This window comes from Cricetulus griseus (genome assembly GCF_003668045.3).
Source record: "Cricetulus griseus strain 17A/GY chromosome 1 unlocalized genomic scaffold, alternate assembly CriGri-PICRH-1.0 chr1_0, whole genome shotgun sequence".
Taxonomy (NCBI): domain Eukaryota; kingdom Metazoa; phylum Chordata; class Mammalia; order Rodentia; family Cricetidae; genus Cricetulus; species Cricetulus griseus.
The window spans coordinates 55,517,184-55,539,420 of NW_023276806.1; the positions used below are offsets into that span (position 1 = coordinate 55,517,184).

At 48.0% G+C, this 22,237-nt stretch overlaps 1 protein-coding gene across 1 annotated transcript in view; it reads right to left on the minus strand.

The window, feature by feature from the left end:
- Window positions 1-1,008: 1,008 nt before the first annotated feature.
- Igsf3 (immunoglobulin superfamily member 3) overlaps window positions 1,009-22,237 on the minus strand; it is a 36,886-nt gene continuing 15,657 nt past the window's right edge. The window contains exons 7-11 of the mRNA XM_035451309.1: window positions 20,280-20,684; window positions 8,538-8,948; window positions 5,336-5,743; window positions 2,326-2,799; window positions 1,009-1,259 (exon numbers count right to left, since the gene is read on the minus strand). Coding sequence (XP_035307200.1) covers window positions 1,009-1,259; window positions 2,326-2,799; window positions 5,336-5,743; window positions 8,538-8,948; window positions 20,280-20,684 — 1,949 coding nt within the window. The remainder of the gene's footprint in view (window positions 1,260-2,325; window positions 2,800-5,335; window positions 5,744-8,537; window positions 8,949-20,279; window positions 20,685-22,237) is intronic.

The following is a 22,237-nucleotide window of genomic DNA, read 5'->3' on the forward strand; positions in this document are numbered from 1 at the left end:
GGTCACTGGACACGTCCCCTTTAAGATTTGGCAAAGCACCTGCAGATGAAAGCTACCTGCTCAGGGGCATCGGTCAAGCCAATAGGCAGCTTCTCACCCGCCTCCCCCAGTCACTGCTTTGGCCACTACAAACATACTTATGCTAAGGGCAAATCTCAGACACTGGGCACTGTCTGGAGCCCTCCACCCATCCTCCAGATTGCCTTGCTTCTTTCTTTCTCTCTTTCTTTCCTTTTGGCAAGGACAGGATCTCCTTTCACCTCCCCAGCAGACTGGTTGGCTGGACACCATCTAATCCTAACCAGGTTCCGCAGGATTTCTTCTGCACATGTGCAGTTCTTTGAAGCAAAATTCAATGCTTTCATCTTGACTATAAAGTGGCTCCAACAACTCCAGCTGAGGGAAAAGATAAGATACAAATTGGGCCCACGCTACACATATTTTTCAAGTCTTGCTAAGAAAGTAAAAAAAAAAAAAGAAAAAAAAAGTTTGGGTGTATTTTGATCCATGGGTGGCATTTTCAAATGTACAAAAAAAAAAAAATGTCTTGGAAGAGATTTCTTGTTACTATAAAGTCGTCTTCCTGTTGCTTTTCAGTTGTGAGAGAAACTCTTCCACAACATTATGAGATCCACATGGAGAGGACCAAAGGGGCTTAAAAGAGTACATTACACAGAACAGGAAACCCCGTAGCACCGATCTGAAAACACTACACAGACTGGTGAGTAGATGCGGCACCTGGAGCTACGCACTACATTACCAAAACCAAAAACTAGAAACCTAGGACGTTGGGATCACAACACCTGGCTACAAGCAGCTAACCAGGACTGCTGCCTGGAGGCAGTCATCTCCGTGACTGGATCTTCCAACACGTTCCAGGTCTGACTGGTTCCTGCAGAGAAACTGCAGAGTTCGGGTGCTGTCACCTGTCTAATCACAGAGCGCGAAGCAATGAGGCTCCTCTGACCCGACCCTGCCATGGGCACCATCTGCTGGGGGTCACCCTCCTTAGTCTATGGCTCCAGGATGGATGCTGAGCACAGGGGGCTCCAGGCAAGTTGGAGAATAGTTGAGGTGCGGCTCCTTGATCCACAACAGGGGCACCCCATTCTTCCCCTCTGAGTTCTTGCTGGAGTTCCGGCTTTTGAAACGCACCAGCAGAATGGTAATGATGAGGATGCCAAAGATGGGGAAAGGGTAGAAGAAGACGAAGTAGAAGAGTGCATCGTTGGAGCAGATGAGCGACTGCAGGGTAGAACCTGAAAGGCAACAAGGAACCATGAGGGTAGAGCCTGGACTACATGGGCCTGCCCTGATGATGCAACCCCAGACATTCTCCTAGCCACCAAACTGGGAGGCTTTTCCCCTCTTATTTTCCTCACAACACCCCAAGTATTCATGCGTCTTATGTTCAAATGATGCAGTGCCTCCATTTCCACTGAGATCCCTTACATCTGCTGGGAAAGCCATGCACTAAAGTTGACCTTGTTGACCGTGAACTTGACAGTGTCTAGGGTGATAGAGAAGCTGACTCGCATTCATTCTTACCCTCTTTCATGGTAAAAAGAGTATTGTGTCTTCTGTGCCTAGTTCTACTGTAGACTTCTATCTTGGGGAATCTAGCACATTCCCTTCCTGCTTGTTTCAGGGAACAGTTGTACTAGAAAAGACACTTGCTTAACACTATGAACTCACATACCATTGTGGGCCATTGCCAGTGTTAATGTCTGGCTGCATAGGGTGGACATGGAAGAGAATGAAGCCAGGCTCTCACAGAAAGGAAACTGTTCAGAGCCATTCTGAGGCAACGGGCTGCTGTTGTGTCTCCAAACGCTCCCAGCTCTGTCCTAAGCTAGTCCCAGTGACCAGGCAAAATTGACCACGCCACCCCTAAGTCAGCCTCCAAAATAAACGTAGCCCAGAAAAATGAGGGAAGGCATGATTGGCAGGCTTTATTTCTTTGCTCCCGCCTGTGAACCTGGAAACACTTGCTAAGTCACTGCAGACAGATTTGGCATTCTAATGTGTAACAAAGAAACGCCAAGCAAGACACTCGCACAATGAGACAGACTCGGGTAGAGGTCAGTTGATCATGAAAGCCACATGGTGTCTCATCACTAATTCCTAGCCCTGTTTTTTCTTGTTTGTTTGTTTTCCCCCATGGGTAACTGAGGGTGTCAAATTCTACCACATCTCAAACCCTACTAGTAAATGCCCACCGCAGTTAGGAAAAGTGCTATTAGCCCACAACTACACTCTAAATTTATTTTCTAGGCACTGCAGGGACAACAGTGACACGCCTCTTCTGTAACTGGAGAAACTCACTTGTGTCCAGAACCCGGATGCCGATGGGGGCCGACTCCTCCTCTGTTAGCCGGTACCATTCCTTCTGTGGGCTGGGCAGCCACTCCTCCACATGGCAGGAGTAGTTGCCTGTGTCATGGGGACTTGCCTCAAGCACCGTGAGCCGGTACAACAGGGGCGAGAGCCTCTGGAAACGCAGCCTGCCCTCCCAAGGGCTGCCTTCAGGACCAAAGACAGCATCAGGACCCACGCTCAGCAGGGCTATCCTCTCTGTTTCGTCTTCACTGTCCTCCTCTTCCGATACCTCCTCCTCCTCTTGTTCTTCAATGCCAAGACTGCCTCTTTTTCCTCCATCTTTAGTCCTGAGAGAATACCAGGCCACAGCAAAGCGGGAGTCCTGACTTGACCGAGACAGAATGCTGCAGTCTAGTTGAAAGGCTGCCTTCTCAGTCACTGTGGCATTGGGGACTACTGTGTCCACCTGCAGGGCAGCATCTGGGGAGGGACAAGGGACAGAGAAGGGAGAAAAGGGTGGTTCATTTACCCAAAACAAGCAAGACAGGCCAGGAAGGTGGCTCAGAGGGTGAAAGGGCTTGCCACACAGACCTGAGTTCAAGCTGCCCAGAACTCATGCCAATAAGCAAACGCCATGGGTTTGCAGGAGAAGCAGGGGGGGTGCTGGAGAGATGGCTCCATAGTTAAGAACACTTGATGCTCTTGCGGAGGACTGGGACCCAATTTCCAGGAGATACATGGTGGCCTACAGCCATCCTTAACTACAGTTCCAGGAAATCCAATACCTTCTGCTGACCTCTGCGGGTACCAGGCACACATGTAGTTCTCTCTCTCTCTCTCTCTCTCTCTCTCTCTCTCTCTCTCTCTCTCTCTCTCTCTCTCTCTCTCTCACACACACACACACACACACACACACACACACAGACAAAATACTCATACACAGAAAATAAAATTACAAATTTTTCTTGTAGGGCATGGTGGCCCACATCTTTAATCCCTGCACTTGGGAGGCAAAGGCAGGCAGATTTCTATAAATTCAAGGCTAGCCTGGTCTAAGAATTCCAGGACAGCCAGGGCTACATAGTGAGACCTTGTCTCACCACTTCCATAAGGAAGTTAGTTGAATAAATGCATAAACAAGCAAGGGAGAGAGAGGGGAGGAAGGAGGGAAGGTGGAGGGGGATCTAGCCGTGTACCTCTCAGGCTCAGGGACCACACTGGGATCACTCATGTGGCAGGACGGAAACTTGTGTCCACTCTGTCTGCTCTCATCAGCTGTGCTGAAATTTCCTTCTGGCTTCATTTCCCTTGTTAGAGAAATCTACCACTGGGGTTTTACAAAGACTAAACATCAATCTAATGGGCAGGGATCTAGCTGGTTCTCCATAAATGTCTGTCTCCTCCCACTCCACAGGGGGCTTCCCCAGTGATCTGCCAAATGGGTGGGAGTTGGGGGAAGTGTGTTCAGCTGCCATTCTCTATGCTTTACTTCCAGGGAAAGACAAGTACCAGCCTCCAGGCAAGGTTTCAAACAGCAGCAGCAGCAGCAGCAGCAGCAAAACTATGTACATAAAAAACAGAAACTCAGAGAGGATTTCTCCTCCAGCATAGACCAACACAGGTGAGGTCAGTCAATGCCCCTCTCCTGAGACAGAATGGGGCACAACACAGCTGTGACTCTCCAACATCAGCCCAAATTAGATGTGACACAAGGAGAAGAACTGGCAATGGTACAAGGATCATGAGAGTGAACATCAAAATGCCCAGAAGATACGAGGCTAGGCGTTCGCACTGACAGACATGTTGCAAGTTCAATTCCGTGCCATGTCCTTAAGGGATGGTTGACTCTTTGCTCTGATAAGGTTCAGTGTCACTATGATGCTGCAGGAGGCATGGGGACTCTGCACATCTTAGCCTTAATTATGTGTTAAATGTAGCAATAATTGCACCCAGTAATTATATGCGTTTACACACTTTAGAAATGGCAATAGAGACAAGAGGAACAAAAGGCCACATGGAAAAGTCATTAGTGCCAATAAAATGACTAGAAGTGAGGGTGGAGGCTAGAGGTACTTGCTGCTTTCTGCTTAAAGAGTCTAGTCTTTTGCACTGAAAACCCACCAGCATAACTTCTGAACTCACAGCTACTGTTTCAAGGTTTCTGTCGTATTAGCCACCTGTTCCAATCTGAATGGATGCTTTAAAAGGAAAATATTCTTATGACCTAGAATAATTAACTGCTGGCTTTTGTTCTAATTAAGAAATCTAATCACTTGAGGAGAAAGCCTGATGTGCAATTTCCCATTCATAGGAAAAACAAGTTGAGAGAATTTAGAATACGAATATACAATATAAATGTTCATATGCTTCAATGCAAGTAATTTCTTCCTTTTTTAATAAAAGGATTTATTCATTTTTATTTTATGTGCATTGTTTGTGTGAGAGTGCTGACTCCCCCTGGATCTGGAGTTACAGACAGCTGTGAGCTGCCACGTGGGTGCTGGGAACTGAACCTGGGTCCTCTGGAAGAGCAACCAGTGCTGTTAACCGCTAAGCCATCTCTCCAGCCCCTACAAATAATTTCTTAAATAAACTAATTTTATTTGGGACCGTATAGTTAACCTTTATTCTTGACTGTATCTGGAATCACTTAGGAGACACACCTTTGAGCATGTCTGAGAGGGCATTTCCAGAGAGGATCACCAAGAAGGGAAGACCCACCTACCCTGAATGTGGGCAGCACCACCCTCCAGGCTGGGGTCCTGGTGGACAAAAGGTAAAAAGGGAGAGTGCCAGCTAAGCAGCAGCATTCATGTTCCTCAGCTTCCTAACTTGATGGAAATGGACCAGCTGCCTCATACTCCTGCCATCATGACATGCCACCATGACAGGCTGTCTCTGTCAAACCAACCCTTCCTTCCTTCAACTGCTTCTTTGGTCACTGTGATGAGATAAGGATCTATACAAACATCCAAAATATTTTTAACAGGGAAACAAGGAAGGCTAGGGGCCTTACCAGGTCGCATGACTGTGACGACTGTCTGCCCAGCTGTGTCCTCAGCCCGTTTATACCACACACCACTGGGGCTGGGCAGCCACTCCTCTACTCGGCAGCTGTAGGTCCCACTGTCCTGGACCGCCACATTCTGGATGAAGAGCCTGTACACGCCAGAAGACGGGCTTTCCAGGTGCAGCCGCCCCTTCAGGTTGTTTTTGGCGGCCTGTTCACCATAGTGGAAGGTAGCATCTCGGCTCAGGTGGGCCACTATTTCCCGCTCTGGATGGTTGGGCTTCCATACAAACCATTCCACCATGAGCTGGGAGGCCATGCTGGTACGGTTCAGGACCACACACTCCAGCTGTATCTGCCGGGTCTCCAGAATAGACAGGTTCCCCTGGGCTTGGCTGAGCTTCAGGCGGCTGTCTGAACAGGGAGAAAAAGACACTGAGACATAACTGGAAGCAGGTCACAGCACCCTCGAGAGGGTGGTTGAACAGGTGCCCTTGGATCACAGAGAGTATCTTATACATATATCTCAAACATGGCACCCTAAATGCATTGAATCCCTGGTGCTGTGAGAGTCCAATGTTCAGCAACATTGTCTGTCTCTGGTTCAGAACCCTTCCCTAAGGGGTTTAGATGTTTGGGGGAGGACAAATGAGCAATAAAAGTCTAACAACACAGACCTCAAAATGTGTGGTTGACTGAAGAGGTAGCTAGCAAGAGAAGGGGCAGGCAAAGGCAGAGTGACAGCCCTCTCCCAGCAGAAGTAAACTTGAAGTTGAATCCAGGGTTCCATACATGCTAAGCATGTACTATACTACCAAAATAACACTCTGGTGTTTTGAATGGAAATGGCACCCATAGGCTTATATATTTGAATGTTTGGTTCCCAGTCGGTAGGATTATTTGAGAAAGATTAGGAGGGGTGTCCTTGCTAGAGGAGGTGTGTCACTGGGTGTGGTCTCTGAGGTTTCAAAACCCTATACCATTCCCAGTCTCTCTCTCTGCCTGGGGTTTGTGGATCAGATGTAAGCTTTCACCTACTGCTCCAGCACCATGCCTGTCTGCCTGCTGCCATGCTCCCCTAACATGATTGTCATGAACTTACTCTCTGAAACTGTAAACAAGCTCCCAATTAAATGCTTTCCTTTGTAAGTTGCCTTGGTCACAGTGTCTCTTTACCACAATAGAACAGTAAGTAGGACAATCACCAACCCTTTGAAAACTGTGTTTTGAGACAAGGTTTCACTACATTGTCCATGCCAGCCGTGAGCTTCTGTAGCCTGATAGGCCTTGAACTCGGGATCCTCCTACCTCAGCTGTCTGAGAACCTAGGATTATAGGCCCACACCATCAGGCCTGTGATAGGAGTAAACTTTTAAGTCTGACCACATGATAGAAGGACTACGCAGAGAGCCAAAACCATAAAGGAACTGGCAAGGAAAACTCAGTTTAATATGCACAGACAATGGGCCTCCGAATCACTTTGTTTTCATGGCAGAGAGAGGACAATGAGACATCAGCACAGAAAGGATGCTATGATGGGCTGGGGGTGCACACAGCCACAAACAGGTTTCCCTACATGGTAGATGTGTCAGAACCATCCCTCTTGCCAATAGTGTCCCTGCAGCTTCACAAAGGACCCAATGAACCTCTGTACCAGAAGATGCTAATAGTCATGACTATAAACACACAAAAGAGCCTTGGGACCAGCATCCCTGAGTGACTTGTAAAGAGAAAGAGAGCCTGACACATTCACCCTCACTACAGTGTTGTCTGAAGTGTTTTCTACCACACAGAAGATTGCTGTTGCAAAGAAAAGGCTAAAAATCAAAATGATTCTATTTTTAAACCGTTTGGCCAAAATACACATAAGATTTAATGCTGGCACTATATCTGAGTTGCAAGACTATGATGTTTTCCATTGTGGGTCCCCTTCAAAGATTCAGTAATGTATGCTTTCTCATCAGGAAAAAGGGGACAGGGACAAGAAACAAAAAGAAAGAAAGAAAGAAAGAAAGAAAGAAAGAAAGGAAGGAAGGAAGGAAGGAAGGAAGAAAGGAAGGAAGGAAGGAAGGAAGAAAGAGATGCAAACCATAAAACCAACTGAAAAAGCAAAAGCTGTTGTGGTCATCATCCTGTGAGTTTTCTGTACTAATATTCACTATAGGAGAGATGACACTGTGCTTGTTGACAGAGATCCTTGTGGCCCTTTTGTATCTTCTCACTTAGCTTAACAGCAGCCTTAGATAGCAAAACTCCTTCAATATATTTAGGACCTACGAAGACCTTCTTGGCATCAAACCAAAGGAGGAAAGGAAAAAGACTGGTGACTAGAGAAGAGATCTTGGGAGGTGGGGATCAGAGGGGCAAAAATAACATCATCCTTGGGAGGTAGGGATCAGAGGGGCAAAAGTAACATTATCCTAATGGAGACAAGATGGGATAGAAGGCAGAGGCAGAGCAAGTAAGAGCTCGGGTGGGCCTGGCAGCAGCTGTCAGTCAACTCTCAGAAGACCCTTCCCAGTGACACACTGCAGCATAGGCTGCGATCACAGCTACTTGGGAGGCTGAAGCAAGAAGGTTTCAAGGTCAAGGCCTGCCTGGTTTACATAGTGGGTCTGAGTGCACCTTGAGTAATTTAGATGATCAGAATGTGACCTGGCAGGCAGTCAGAACCCAGACCATGGTGACAGTCACACAAGTCACTCAATGATGGACTTCCTGCTTTATGCACCAGTGGCACAGTTAGAACATGTCACTGTGTGATCAGACAGATCCCAGAACACAGGACATCCTCAGGGAAAGGAAGGGAATGGTGTCCTTGCATCCGGAATGTATCAGACCACATATGGACTTCTATCCCTGGTCCCACTGCTTTGATGGCCTCAGTATCTCATTGAAGAAGCTCCTATGAGAGAGTTGAGGATGCTCTTGAATCCCATCAGCATCAGGAGCAGGACCATAGCAGATCTAGTACACGGCCTGCAGGGCACCAGAATTGACAGTCTGTGTACCTGCAACCATACCCAGGGCAGCCTCTGTGTGTGTGTGTGTGTGTGTGTGTGTGTGTGTGTGTGTGTGTGTGTGTGTGTGTGTGTGTGTGTGTGTGTGCTGGGGGTGGGAGTGGAAGGGGGTGGTAGAGAGCTCCCCAGGCCCTGGGGTCTCTACAGGAAATCAACATGTCCACGATAGCCACTCTCCCCATTCTTACCTGGCTGCTTCACAGTGACCTCTGTGCGCCCTGAAACCTCCTCGGCCAGCTTGTACCAGGCATAGTTGGGGCTCAGCAGCCATTCCTCCACGTGGCAGTAGTAGCTACCACTGTCGCTGACCTCAGCTCTCTGCACAGTGAGGCTGAACAGGCCCCCGGATGCATGCCTCTCGAACTGCAGCCGGCCTCTCAGGCCCTCCTCCTCAGCATAGGTTCCATACTCAAAGGCTGAGCTGTGCGTGGTCTTGAGAATGAGCTTGCCATCTGCGTCTGAGGGCTTGTGAACATACCACAGCACGGCAAAGTGTGAGTTCTGGCTGGTCTGGGACTTAACTGAGCAGTTCAGCTGAATTGGCCGGTTTTCCACCAGTGTGAGCGTTCTCTTTGACTTGCTCACCTGTAGCTTTGTCACTGTGAAGGGAAGAAGGCAACTTAGAAGGACTGACACAGTCCTGGAAATGAGGCCCATCCCAAGATCATTTGCTGAAAGACTGGGTCTGTCCAACAGGGAATATACCATGAACATCCTTCAAAACCTCACCCAGTGTTAGCCTCCTGTCACCTCCCGTGCCCTGTCCATTCTTCTTGCACCACTGCCCACCCCCAGCTAAGAAGCCAATCTGCCCATACCTTGACCTTGCTTAAAAAGTGTAATGGCTCCCAATTGCCTATAGACTCTAAAGAATAAAAGTCTGGCCAGCACAAAGCACCTCCAGAACTTGACCCTGTCTAACTGTCTTGACTCATCTCCTAGGACTCAGCCCCCCCCCACCCTCTGGCTCCCCTGACCCCCCCTTTACCCTGAGTTCTGGCCACTGCCCCTGTTGTTCTGTCTTTTCTGCTACCTTCCTGCCAGACTCTTCTCTCCACTCAATCTCTTGACCTTTTCTGTCTCCCATCCCACCAGGCAAGGTCCTTTCTTGCTGTCCTCTGATACCCATGCTGGTATCCCCCTCAACCCCCATCTCTCCTTTCCCCTAGACCAAGCTCCCAGAAACAGAGACCAGGCTTTTCCATTCAGCCAGCTGATATTTTCCATTACCCACTGTCCCAGTAAAGCTGAAAAAGCTGAGTACACCCTGAGAGTAGGATAGTCCCAGCCTCACAGTGCTAACTGCTGGTGGAATTCCTCATTTCTGTATCCCAAAGCCTAGCAGTGTCTAGGCTTTGGAAAGCAAAAAGCCCTCCCTTGATGTTTGCTAGGATATTGGAAATGTAGCTACAGTTATGGGAGGTTAGTTCAGAGGACAGTAATGGACAGAGCCAAGCCAGCACCAGCCTCACTTCCCTTACTATCTCAGTCCAGAAGCAATAGGAATTATCTGGCTAACTTTATATAATAGTAATAGGGATGGCCAACTTCAGATATCCCTGCTCGATAATAGAGACGATATTCACCTTTAAGATGCCAAGAAGCCAAACTCTAGTAGAATATATCTAAGGATGATAACTGGAGAATCTTACCCTACAACCTACTTCTTCCTACTAAAAACAGAATACAACAAAAAGAAGAAAAGACAAGGCAATTCTCTCAGTGAACTGATAATGAAAGCAGGGGTTCACCCTACTCCTCTCTTCACCCTTGGTTCTAGACCACTTTGCCAGCTGAGAAAAACAGGGTACAGTACAGGACGAACAGCAAGGAAACAGCTAGGGCCTCTGCTGACTGGCCAGGCCCACCTCCAAGCCAGGCTGGGCAGCCTGTTTCCTCAAGGTTTGAGTCCAGCAGTTAGAATTCACAGAAACTGCCCAGGGTTGTGTCCCTGGGATTCAGACCAGCTATCTGGCCTGTTTCATTAGAGGTTTCAAGGGCTGAGTCCCGTATGTGAGGAAAGAGAGCTTTGACATCCATAAACGGCTCCTCTGTGTCGGGTAACACACAGACAAATATTCAGGATGGATTTGAGGCTTTGATGAGAAGGAATAGCAGGGTCCCACACAAGCACCATTACTACAAAAGCATCTCTGAGGATCTGTCTTGTGTTGCTGAGGTGGACTTTCTCCTCATGAAGGACCTTTGAATTCACACACAGACCTCGAGCCATGGAGAACTCATCAAGATGGGCCATGGCCTCATGCTCTAGTTAAATCTATTTTCTCCAGTCTTCCACTTTCTCCTTTCTTCAAATACAAAGTCCTTCGGGGCACACTGGGAATCCTGGAGACTGGGCTGGCATCAGCCTGCTGGTCAACTTTTCTGAGTGGACTCCTGTGAGGCCTGAAACAACCTGTTCCCTTTCATCCCTTTCCGACCCAATTCACCACATGCAAATGGTATCTCAATCAGTGCAGACAACACCACCTGAATTAGCTGGTGTGTGGCCAAATGAACTGGGTTGTTCTGTGTGGAGTAGAAAGAGCTTTAAAATGTATTATTAATTGGGGCCAGATTATTTTTGCAACTGTTACTAAGGAAACCTCAATTGCTATAGTAACCGCATATGTTAAACTGGAATCCTATGACTCAACTTCAGTTCAGTCACATGGTCAGAAAACCAGAAGCCAAAGAAGAGAAATATTTCAAAGCATTTCCAATTTTTCTTTTTTTGCCATCCCATGTCAAAATATTATGAAGTGTTGGGGAGCTTAAAAGAGGGGCCCTTTTGAAATCTGGTGAATGTCTGACTATGGGCAGGGGGTCAGCTCTTACTGTAAGCTCTGTATTTCCTCCCATATTTCAGGGGTATGGGGACATGTCCTGAAGCCTGGAGGAGCTAGGACTCTCCACAGCTAATTAGGAAGCATTCACAAGCCTGTTTCAGCATTGCCCAGGGCAAGGTGCGTCTGCCAGCCTCATCTCTCTCCACAGTTAGGACAGCCTGGACTTTTTAAGGACCAGTGTTTTCATGTGCAAATAAGAGCACCAGAAGTGTGCATCTAATTCACCCTGAGTGGCCCACAGATTAAATGCAGTAGCTATAGAGTTTAGTACCAGGCTGGGTGTCCCCTGAATACTAGGGAAGTTTTAGCTCTTCTTATTCCCTTCTGGTTTCTATTTCTGGTCCCAATATCAAAGCTCATAATTAGATGGGACACTGATATAAGTGGCAACTGAACTTTTTAAAAAGTGCTGTAGATAGTGTCATCAAGTTGCTAAGAGGATAAGGGCACCTGCTACCAAACCTGGAGACCTGAGTTCAAACCCAAGGTTGCAAAGAACTGACTCCCATCAGTTGTCCAACCTCCACGGGTGTGCTATGTCACATACCTACTTTCTCTACCCCATACACACATGCACACGCACACACACCGACAGACAGACACATACACTAAAATAAATCATAAGTCTGGAGAGGTGGCTGGTTTAGTGGTTAAGAGCACTGACTGCTCTTCTAGAGGGCCTGGGTTCAATTCCTAGAACCTACAAGGAGGCTCACAACTGCTACAACTCCAGGTCCAAGAGATCCAACACCCTCTTCTGGCACCAGGTATACACATGGTACATAGACATACATGCAGGCAAAACAACAATATACATAAAATAATTATATACAAAAAATTCTAAGTGCTGTGGACCAGTAGCATGAGATCAAGTGGGTGGGGGTTTCTCAGAAACAGACTCAGGCCCATTAAGTCAGAATCTCCATCCTTGGGAGGAGATTCAGACTTGCCTTCAACCAGAGAAATGCTGGGCCTGGCTGCTCAGCAAATGGACTTGGAGAGCCCACAAATGCAGAGGCAAAAGTAAAGACTCAGAAGTGAGGCTCAGTTAACCCCCCAGTCAATCAGCGGGAGAAGAGAAGATGCAGCAGGAAGCAGGAGAAGGGTCGGGGGGGCCGGATGTCGATGGCCTGCCGGATGGCTGGCCATGCAGCACACTCACACACCAGCAGCAGCTGCCGTCCAGCTGCTCCCATCATTCCCAGGAATGCCCTTTCTTGCTGCAGCTGGAAAGTTTTCACCCCAGGCTTTGGATCAAAGCTAGGAGAGTCTGTCAGTCCAGGAAAGGACAGGCTGCCGAGCCATGAGAACAGCGCTACATGGAGGAAGGAGCGTGAAAGCGGAGGGCTCAGTGGCAGAGAGTAGCAGCTGCTTCCCAGACTACCTACCCATCCTTTTGACTGGCTTTACACATGTACTGCTTACACAAAATGTACTTACTCCATCAGTAAACGATTCTCCTTAAACGCAACCATAGCTGCCTTACACCAAGGGTCATTTTTAAAAGGGCCTCTCTTTTTGCAGATGGCTGGGCAAAAGAGCTAAGAACCAATCATTGCTAATCACATTAATAAATGGGTGATTGAATAAAAACCCAATTAATCTTTTAAAAGAGGCTTCATTAATTCTGACTGTGATGAAAGAGAGAGAACCTTGCAAAAAACTGCAATCCCTGTGAGCTGGGCCCTGAAAAACAAATGAGCAAGTGTTCAACAGGTGAAAATCCAAAGGGAAAGGGCATGCAGAGCAGGCAACGAGGCCAACTTCTCCGGGTGCTGGTCAGGGAAGAGCCAGTGGTCAGGCACGGTGGTGCAGGAGTGGCCGAGACTGTGGGGGTCCCAGGACTGGTTCTTGATCCTGCCCACCTGTAGCTCTCAGAGAGGAATTGGTGCATAAGTAACAAAGCTACCTGGGAACTTGCTAGAACTATAATGGGTCAGAAACGTGGAAGAGGGATACCCAGGGACCTGTGGGTTTACGAGCCTGAAGGCTCTTCTAGTGCATTCAGGTGTGAGAAGCCATAGTTGAAACAGCATGGCAGATTCTGTGCAGCAAACAAGGAGAGAGCAGGAGAGAGGTGAGGAGGGATGTGTAGAGAATGAGATGAGGAAGGGAGACTCCGTTCTCTCTAAATCATCTGACAGGAATTCCAGGGATGGAGGGAGCCAGTGGCTGGGGCAGGAGAGATGCCCCACATGCATGGAAACATGTCACCCAGGAGACTAGGGGAGAATGGAGAGCTCTGGGGACAGCATCCCTCCCTCGACACACACGAACACATGCACGCACAACCTGGGAAGCAAGCAGCAAAAGCAGCTGCCACTCATGAAGTTACTGCAGTTGAAGTGCCACTGTCCCTGTCATGCCCCAGTTACTGCTATTCTCCCTCTGCACAGCCGTCACCTATCCAGTCCCTAATAAGCTCTTCCTCAGCCTGCCAGCTCTGCCTCAGCCAGGGACATCTTTCCAAAGGGTAAGCAGGGGAGTAGCCACTCCCAAGGACAGCAGTTCTCCACAGGGCAGACAACTCTGCACAAAGCACATATTCACAGGAAGCTGGAGGCAGCAAGTCTTTTGAGTGGCAAACTGTTTTAGGGAGTGGGAGATATTTAATGGCTCAAATTTTCTCCAGGAAAGCTCTGTCCTGTGTCCTGCATCACTTTCAAATGACATTCATAAGAGTGAGAATTCTGCCTTTGAGCCTAAGGCTACTTCACTTTTGCAGTAAACACAGCACTCTCTTTCCCCCAGGTTTTTAATATATAGGGTCAGCCAGGAGAGATCTTCATCTTCTTCAGTCACCCCTTTATAGTGGCTGTCACTCACTCTGCAGTTAAGGGCAGCATTCACAGCCCCTCTGGCCAGGACTGTGCTCCCCCTTGCCACTGTCTTTGGGTACTTATTTATGCTGAGATGCATTTTGCTACAAAAACTTTAATATATATATATATATACACACATACATGCACACATACATATATATTCCTCCTAGCCACATGTGGTGGCACATACCTATAGTTCTGGAACTTGGGAGGCTGAGGCAGGAGGATCACACATTTGAGGCCAGCCAAACCGAACAAACAAAGAGCACCACTGGGGAACCTGACCCTGTTTAAAAGTTATGTGACTAGAAATGTTACACTGAATTCATTTAACTTCATTTCAGGTTAGTAAGACAAACTGTCATCTAAAAGGGGGTACATGAAGGCTGGCAAGGCGGCTCAGCAATTAAGAGTGCATACTGTTCTTGCAGAGAACCTTAGCTCAGTTCCCAGCACAGGTCAGGCAGTTCACAACCACCTGAACTCCAGCTCCAAGGGATCTGACAACATCTTCTGGATTCTCCGGGTACCTATATTCCTAGGTGCACACACATAGACATATAAACACACACAGTAAAAAGGAAATGTTTAATAGGGGTATATGGTCTACATATGACCAAATGCCTAATTCCCCAGTTTAGGGCACTCCCACTTAACAAACTCATCCCATGCTACCTTCTACCCTAAGCTCTTTACAAATATTAACTATGTGCTCCTTGCTCAGCCTATCAAGTAAGTATTAGTCCCATCTCTACAAAGATTCTTTCTCAGTCACAGTGATCTGGTAGACCTGGAACTCCACTCAGGCCATCTGGTTCATCCTCACTTTTAAAAAGTATGCATGCCCCACCCCCACACGTCCATTCCCTGTGCTGGCTCAAGTCCACATCCGGAAGATCTGAATGCACTGCCTACTCCCACTTGTAAACTCTTCCAGACAGTCTGAACTGGAGTCCTGTGTGACACCCACTTCTGCGGTCCCAGCACATGCTCAAAATGCCCACGGGGGTATTGGAGGGGTGAGGCAAAGGGAAAGCAGCAAGGGTTGGGAGGTGAAACAGCTAATTAGGAGAAACCCAGGCACACCCTTCCCTGCCTGACTGTCAGCAGACAGAGCAGTGACCCTAACTAGCTGACACCAGTAACAAATATCAGGTAGACACCTGCTGCCACAATGGCAACAATGCTGAAGCATGAATGACACACTGAGAACTCTTGGGCTCTTATACTCAACGCTTGCTCCGTCCTACATAGACAACAAGTAGGCAGAAGCTGTGTGGAGAGGAAGGATGAGAACCGAGGCTGCCCTGGGAAAATGCAGAGCCACTTATCTGACAAGGACAGCCCATGTTCACATACCCCGACTCCCACAGTCAGAGAAAGGGCCCTCAGCTAGCCCAATCTGCCAGGTCAGCAACGCAAATGCAAAGAAAACGGATTTGGCAACATGCAGAGGGCATTAAATATTCATCCACCTGCCCATCAGTCCGATCCCAGCAGAATACACCCACTGACAAGCAGCCTTCTACCACCGGACGCTGTCCGCCTGGAGGCTTGTTTATTGCTTTGTCAATTTTAATGCACAATATTTAATAGCCAGACCAAGGGATAGTCATAAACATTCGCAAAGTGAATGCTGACATTTCCCTTATTGCTTCTGTATTTAGCCATGTGAAATTGGAGGGTGTTTTTGGAACTGAAGGAAATCAAAAGGAAGCAAGATGATGCTTCACAGTCGAAAGAAAAAAAAAAAAAAAAAAAAAACCTGAACGAGAATGGAGCGCACTGGATTGGCCAAGTCTTGCCTAAATGCCCCATGGGATCACAGTATGGGATCATTCAGGTAAGACTCCACTAAAATAGAGGACAGAAAGGGAGGCTAACAATTGCCTTGGGGATCACAGGATCCTAAGCATGCCAATGGATTGGAAGTGGCCAATGATAAAGCCATGGCAACTCACTTCTGACAGCAAGTCACCCATGCCAGTTAACCAGGGAGCTGGGTGAAGTAAACAGCAGTGATGTGATCACCACCAGTGGCTCTAGAAGGAAGCAGTCTGGGTACTTTGTCACTTACTCAGACAAAGGACTTGGCAGCGGTGGAAGCTGATGATAAATGGACTGTACCAGTCACCAGTGCCTGGGTTCTTGTTGATTCTCCTCAGATAAGAACATTCACTAAAATAGTCTTTAGGGGTGGATAGCATCACTTTGGAAGATGCTAACCCAGGCTTGGAGGGGAAGGCTCCATGGGGAGGGTGGGAGGAAGGAGTCTGGCACTGGTGACCCCTTGGTCCTAGAGCCACCTTGTGGCAGAAGTTAGAATAAAGGAACCTTTTGTCTTCAACTCAAGGAAGCTCCAAATGCTTTGTGACCTTAATTTTACAAAGCAAAGATCCAGGGAATCTGGATGGCAAAACCAGACAGGGGACCCATAGAAAGTGCCTGGTGCTGAGTGCAGCCTGGGAGTAAAATGCTTAGTACACACCAAGTCCTGCATTACACACACACACACACACACACACACACACACACACACACAACACATGCGCACGCGCACACACATTGTACTAAAGGATGCCAGGAGGGAGAAGAAAACAAGTATAAATTTGGCTCATTGTCTACAAAGTACATAATATAATAAAATTCAAAATTTAGCTCTGCAGCCAGACTGCCTGTTTAGGCTTGAATCCTGGCTCTGCCACTCATGAATCACTGGGCAACTTATTCACCCTGGGTGGCAGAGTCCTCCTTTGTAAGCTGTGTCAGGCACCCACACACTGACCCTACATGGGTTAAGGAAGAATGAAGTAAGTTATCAGAAGTAAGGCGTTTACAATGGTGACAGCCACACCCTGCTACTGTTATTAATCCTACCTAGTGTGCTGCTTCCACACACAAGGGACCTGCAAGGAAAAATATCCTCCATAAAGGATGTCATGAGGTTGAATGCAGAAGGAGCAAGATGTGATTACGCTGTTCCAAAAAAGGGCAGTCTTTCCACTACCAGTGCTTTTCCTTAAGTCATACCTGGGTTCAAACTTCAATCTCCCACTCACTGCTGATGGTGGTGAAGTTGGGGGCGGGGCACTGTTTGACTGTTCACTCATCAAATGGAAACTAAATACTTTCCTCCTGGGGTTACTGACACAAAGACCCAGTAAGAGAGCACACGCCAAGGCCCCAATACTGTCTCCAGCACACAGTCTCCTTGTCCCCAAATGAACAAAACTGCACTAGCTGGTGCATTTTAGGGAGAAGCTCTCTGCAAGTATTCAGTGATAAGTGCATAAATAATTACCACTTACAAGATGCACTCTGTGGCGCCTTAGCCACACTGGGAACCACACGCTGCTCCATGGCTTCCCTTTGCTCTTCCCAGTCTCCAGAGGGCCAGCATATATGCTTCTGTCTACCTATAAGAGTGGGCCTTGTGACAGCTATGGCCAGAACCTTTGCCCTAGGAAGGACAAAGTGACACTTCTCCCCCTCACCTTAAGGTCCCAATAACAAATCAGAATCCAACACTACCAAAGCTCACCTGGAAGAATTAGTGATTTTATTCAACTTACTTACAGAGCAGTAGGTGAGGGGTTAAAGACAGGAGCAGGGACAACTGCAGAGCAGTCACACTGGAAGGTCTGTACTCCGAAGGGATGGTGGTTTACCACACCTGTGTAGATGTAGTCTACTCTAGCCTGCCCATGGGACCACTGGCAATCAATGCAGAACTGCAATACAACTAGTTGGGAGGGGTTCCTGGAAACTCAGGTGAGGGTCCCATGACCCCTTCCTGGCCCTCATTCAATGAGGCAAAGTCAAGCGCCAACAAGCCCAGGTATAGCTACCTTTTGCAGGTAGGCCCAGCAGCCTCCTAAAGATGGTGGCAGTTTGGAATGCTCAAAAGTCCCCAGTGTCAACCACTACTTGTAGTCACTTCCCAGGGAAACCACAAGTAGTCTCAGTGGAATGTTGATGCTCAGGCAGAGGCTGTTGCTGGATTCAGCCTTCTCAATGGCAGTCCAAGTTTGGAAAGTAGGACTTGCCCCTCACTCCCATGTGTATGTGACATGAAGGCAGTCCTAACCCTGCAGTGATGGGAGCCAATAAGATGGTAAGATGGAAAAGGCAGATATGTGGAGTCAAAGGGATCTGGGCTCTCATCTCAGGCTGAGACTCAGCTCCGCCACTTAACTAGCCTTTGTCACGCTCATAGTGGTCAAAGAGGTCACCATAAATTTGAATCAGAATCCAAGCAATGAGAAACTTAATGAACTAAGTGTACACATGTGCTTTGGGGCTCTAGTTGATTCCAAGTAGTAACAGAAACAAGCAAACAGTAGGGGCTTATTCACAGGGGCAATGGTAAGCCAGGCCTGAGGGTCACTGTCTCTGCTACCTCCCCAAGCTGCAAAATCACGTGACAGGTACTGCTGCTCAGAACACTGACCTTGAATGACAGACAACAAAAATGCACAATTACCATCCATAAGTACTCTGCTCCGTAAGGCAGCTGGTATGTATCTCCACATCTTCCACAAGTGCTTACAGCAAATGGGGTCTCCGATTAACCCTCCATTAACCTGAACATCCACTGAAGAACGGCCTCTTCCTCAGCATCCTGTTGGCCCAGTTCAACTCTAATTGGCCAGATACAGACTCAACATTTAGAAAGCCCATTTGTTCCAAATGTGGTAACGAAGAGGCCTCTGTGATGGGGTCAGGCAAGGAGAAGGGGAAGCTCAGAACTTACCACGTTTTAACCTCACACTGCTGCAAACTTCCCCCCATCTGTGGCCCTCTGCAGTGACCTGGTGGGCACTAATCACAGTAGGACAGGTCCAAACCATGTTTGCAAAGTGAGTGGGTCAGAAAGACAGGGGAAAAAAAAAAACTATGTATAGGGTCTATCCACCACCATTGGCTGTGTGGGTGCCTCTTCTATTCTGGGGGTGCAGTATCCTAGACTGGGCGGGCTGTTCCATCAGGTTCCAACCTAGCCAGCCACAAGGACAGACAGAAAAATTCAAGTTACTCCTCAAACCATATGACAATCTAATAAAGGTGTCTGGAGGAACCCCCACTGCAGAACACTCCTCAAGTTAGTGCCTTCAGGATGAACGGGCTCCCAGAAGACAAAGAAATTCAAACTCAGCCAAAAGAAGACTACAGAAAAAGACCACATGGTTCCTTCAGCGACCAGCCCCACAACTTCAGGCTAGCCCCTTAATTCTTCTAGGGAATATGAAATTCTAATCAAAGGGCTGTTCTTCTCTATGGGGCAAAGAAGCTCAACAAATGCCACTGCCTTCCTTTTTTCCTCTAAGTTCCTCTATCTAAATAGCAGACAAGGAAACCTACCCCACAAAGTTACTGCCAGGATAAGAGACCGGTTTAAAAACTGAAGTGGCTGCCCATGTTTTAATGCCAATCTCTTAACACAGGGGGAAGAGGGTGCTGGTGACCATTCTAGATTAAGAAAAGTGCAAAGAGATAATATAACTCAAAGTGCCATATGATCCCTAACTGAGGTCTTCTTGGAGGTGGGGGGTTACCCTGAAGAACACTGATGAGACAACTAGGGAATTGTGGGTAATAAAACTGTACCAATGCTGAATTCCAGAGTACGACAATGGGGTTGTGGCTGGGTAGGACAATGTCCTGTTCTTACGGGTCACATGCTGGAGGATCTATGAAATGTCCTAGTGCCCTCCACCTACTCTGGAATGCAAGGGAGGGGGGGTATACACAGCAAGCAGAAAACATGTACAGTAAGACATGACCTGTCCACCAAGGAAAGGAGTCCCTGTGACTAAATTTCTCAGGGCTGGGAAACAGATGCTGCACCAGGGCTCAGAACATTCCTTCTTTCTTCACATCTCCCAGTACTGCAAGCATATGCCCTTCATGCCTTACCATATCACATAAACAGGCATCCTCATGGCTCATGTATCATGGAAGAACATGCCTTCACATACTATACTATGTCAGGTAAGAACATTAGTATCTCATGTCATATGAGCACACAACTTCATGTCTTGTGTCATGTAAGCACACATCCCTGTGTCTCACTGTATCACATAAGCAGCCATCCCCCTGCCTCACTCTGTCACTCCACAATATATCATGTCTCCTACCACATAAGCATACATCCTCACAGTCCCACCAGATCACATAAGCACACACCCAAGTGTCTCACCACACTGTGTAGATACACATAGGCCCTACAGCAGGGAGACCCTGGAGCCTGAACACCTACCTGGTTGCAGTACCCGAATCTCCAGCAGGTTGGAGGTCCTCTCGGCCAGCCTTGTCCAGGTGTTGTTGTAGTTCCTCCGCCACAGCTCTGCCACACACTGGTACTTGCCTGCCTCTGTGTCACTGGCCCGACTGATGCTCAGGCGGACATTGTTACTGGACTCAGCCTTCTCGATGGCAGTCCGAGTCCGGAAAGTGGATGACCTGTCTCCCCACTGAACCCCTCCATCCCGAGTAAAGGTCACCAGATCATGGAACTCAAGTGTGCCCACTGGCTGGAACCGCCATGTCACTGACACGGGGACTCGGGAAGGGTAGTGGGGTTTGATGATGCACTGCAAGTCAAAGGAGTCGCTGTAGGTCACTCCTGGCGTCCGGGAGATGGCTGTGACCGCAAAGCCCGTTTCTGCAGGAAGAGCAGAGAAATGAAGAAGAGACAGCATCTTGCTTTTCTGGGGCAGTGTGTCATCAAATATGGGCCTCCTGGCAAAGCTGGCAGTCAGAGCAGAGGCTGCAAGTTCTCAAGCTTGCTTGTCATGAGCAAGCTATTTCTTTAGGTACTGTGTTGAGACCCAACTCACGATTCTTCTTAAGACTTCATGCAAAGAGGGACTGGCCTATTCTTCTGAGCAACCCAGCCCTATTTCCTCCCAGTGACACCTAAGATCCTCATGTGGGTTTACAGTACATCCTCCTCTAGGGTGAGACACCAGAGCCCTCCCAGGGCTCATACCACACAGCCAGGATCATTCCTAGCAATCCCAGGATTCTGTGCAAAACTGGAAGGAAACAAAAACCTTCCATAGCCAATTTCCTTTATTGCACGTACCCAACAGATACCTGTCCCTGGTCCTCTAGTGCATGACATCCTGAAACAGGCAGGTGGAGAAGCCTGCCAACCCCTCCTCTAATTCCCCAACAAAACCTAGGTTTAGAAAGGTAGTAAGGGACAAAGGACAGGAGGGCCTGGTCTTCAGCAGATGGACACCTGAGGTAGAGTGAGGCATCATTCCTAAATTAAGGTCCCTGCAGTCTCAGTGGGCTGTGGCCTCTCAATATTCCTTACTGATGGGAAAGCATCTCTGGCCTCTAACACTCATTTTCCAGTGCAAGGACTCACAGTTCCTTCAGTGTGGATGAACACTTCGGCTATGATCAAAGCAGTAAGGGTGGCAGTATGTGCTGAATGCTGCATGCCAAGCCTGGTGTCGAAGGCTCCACCTTTACCCCTCTCACTGGATCAACACTTATAGTTCAGACAGGCTTTCCACCCACCCCTTTTACAGGTGCAGAGAAGTCAAGTAAACTACCTGATATTGAGTGTAGTAAATGGTAGAGTCAGGCCACAGACCTATGTGCACCTCACTCCAGGGCTACCTGGGGTTGCTTTGCCTGGTCAAAGGCACCAACTCTGTAGGCAGTCAGCTTCTTGGGACACTTCCTAGCTGCGTGACATTAAGCAAATAACCCCCTCTGCCTCTGTTTTCCTTTCCATAAAGGGCCCTTGTGAAGGTTGAAAGAATATGCAGCACACTGTATATTGTCTAGAAAATATGTAGCTTGTTTAAGAAACCAAAGGGATGAAATACTGTAAAGTCTGCCGATGAAACACGAGGCATACAAAGAGTCTTCAGGATTTCCCCAGGGAATTGTTAGAGAATAGGCTGTCAAAAATTGCTGAACTCTATGGATCTTCAATTTAAAAATTGAAGACACAGAGACTGACCCTGTGTGGCTGTGACGGTCACTTAGGCAGTGGTGTGTAGCACACATGCCACAAGAGTGGTGCAGGTTAGAGATGCCAGGGAACAGGCCCTGCACTGGGTGTTCCTGGCTTCACATATGAAGCCATGGTGCCCAGGCCCAACACAGGCCTACACTGTGGACACAGACCACAGTGCACGTGGCTGAGGTAACCCTCCACAGACACAATGCTCTGTGGTGCGGGCACCCTATTAG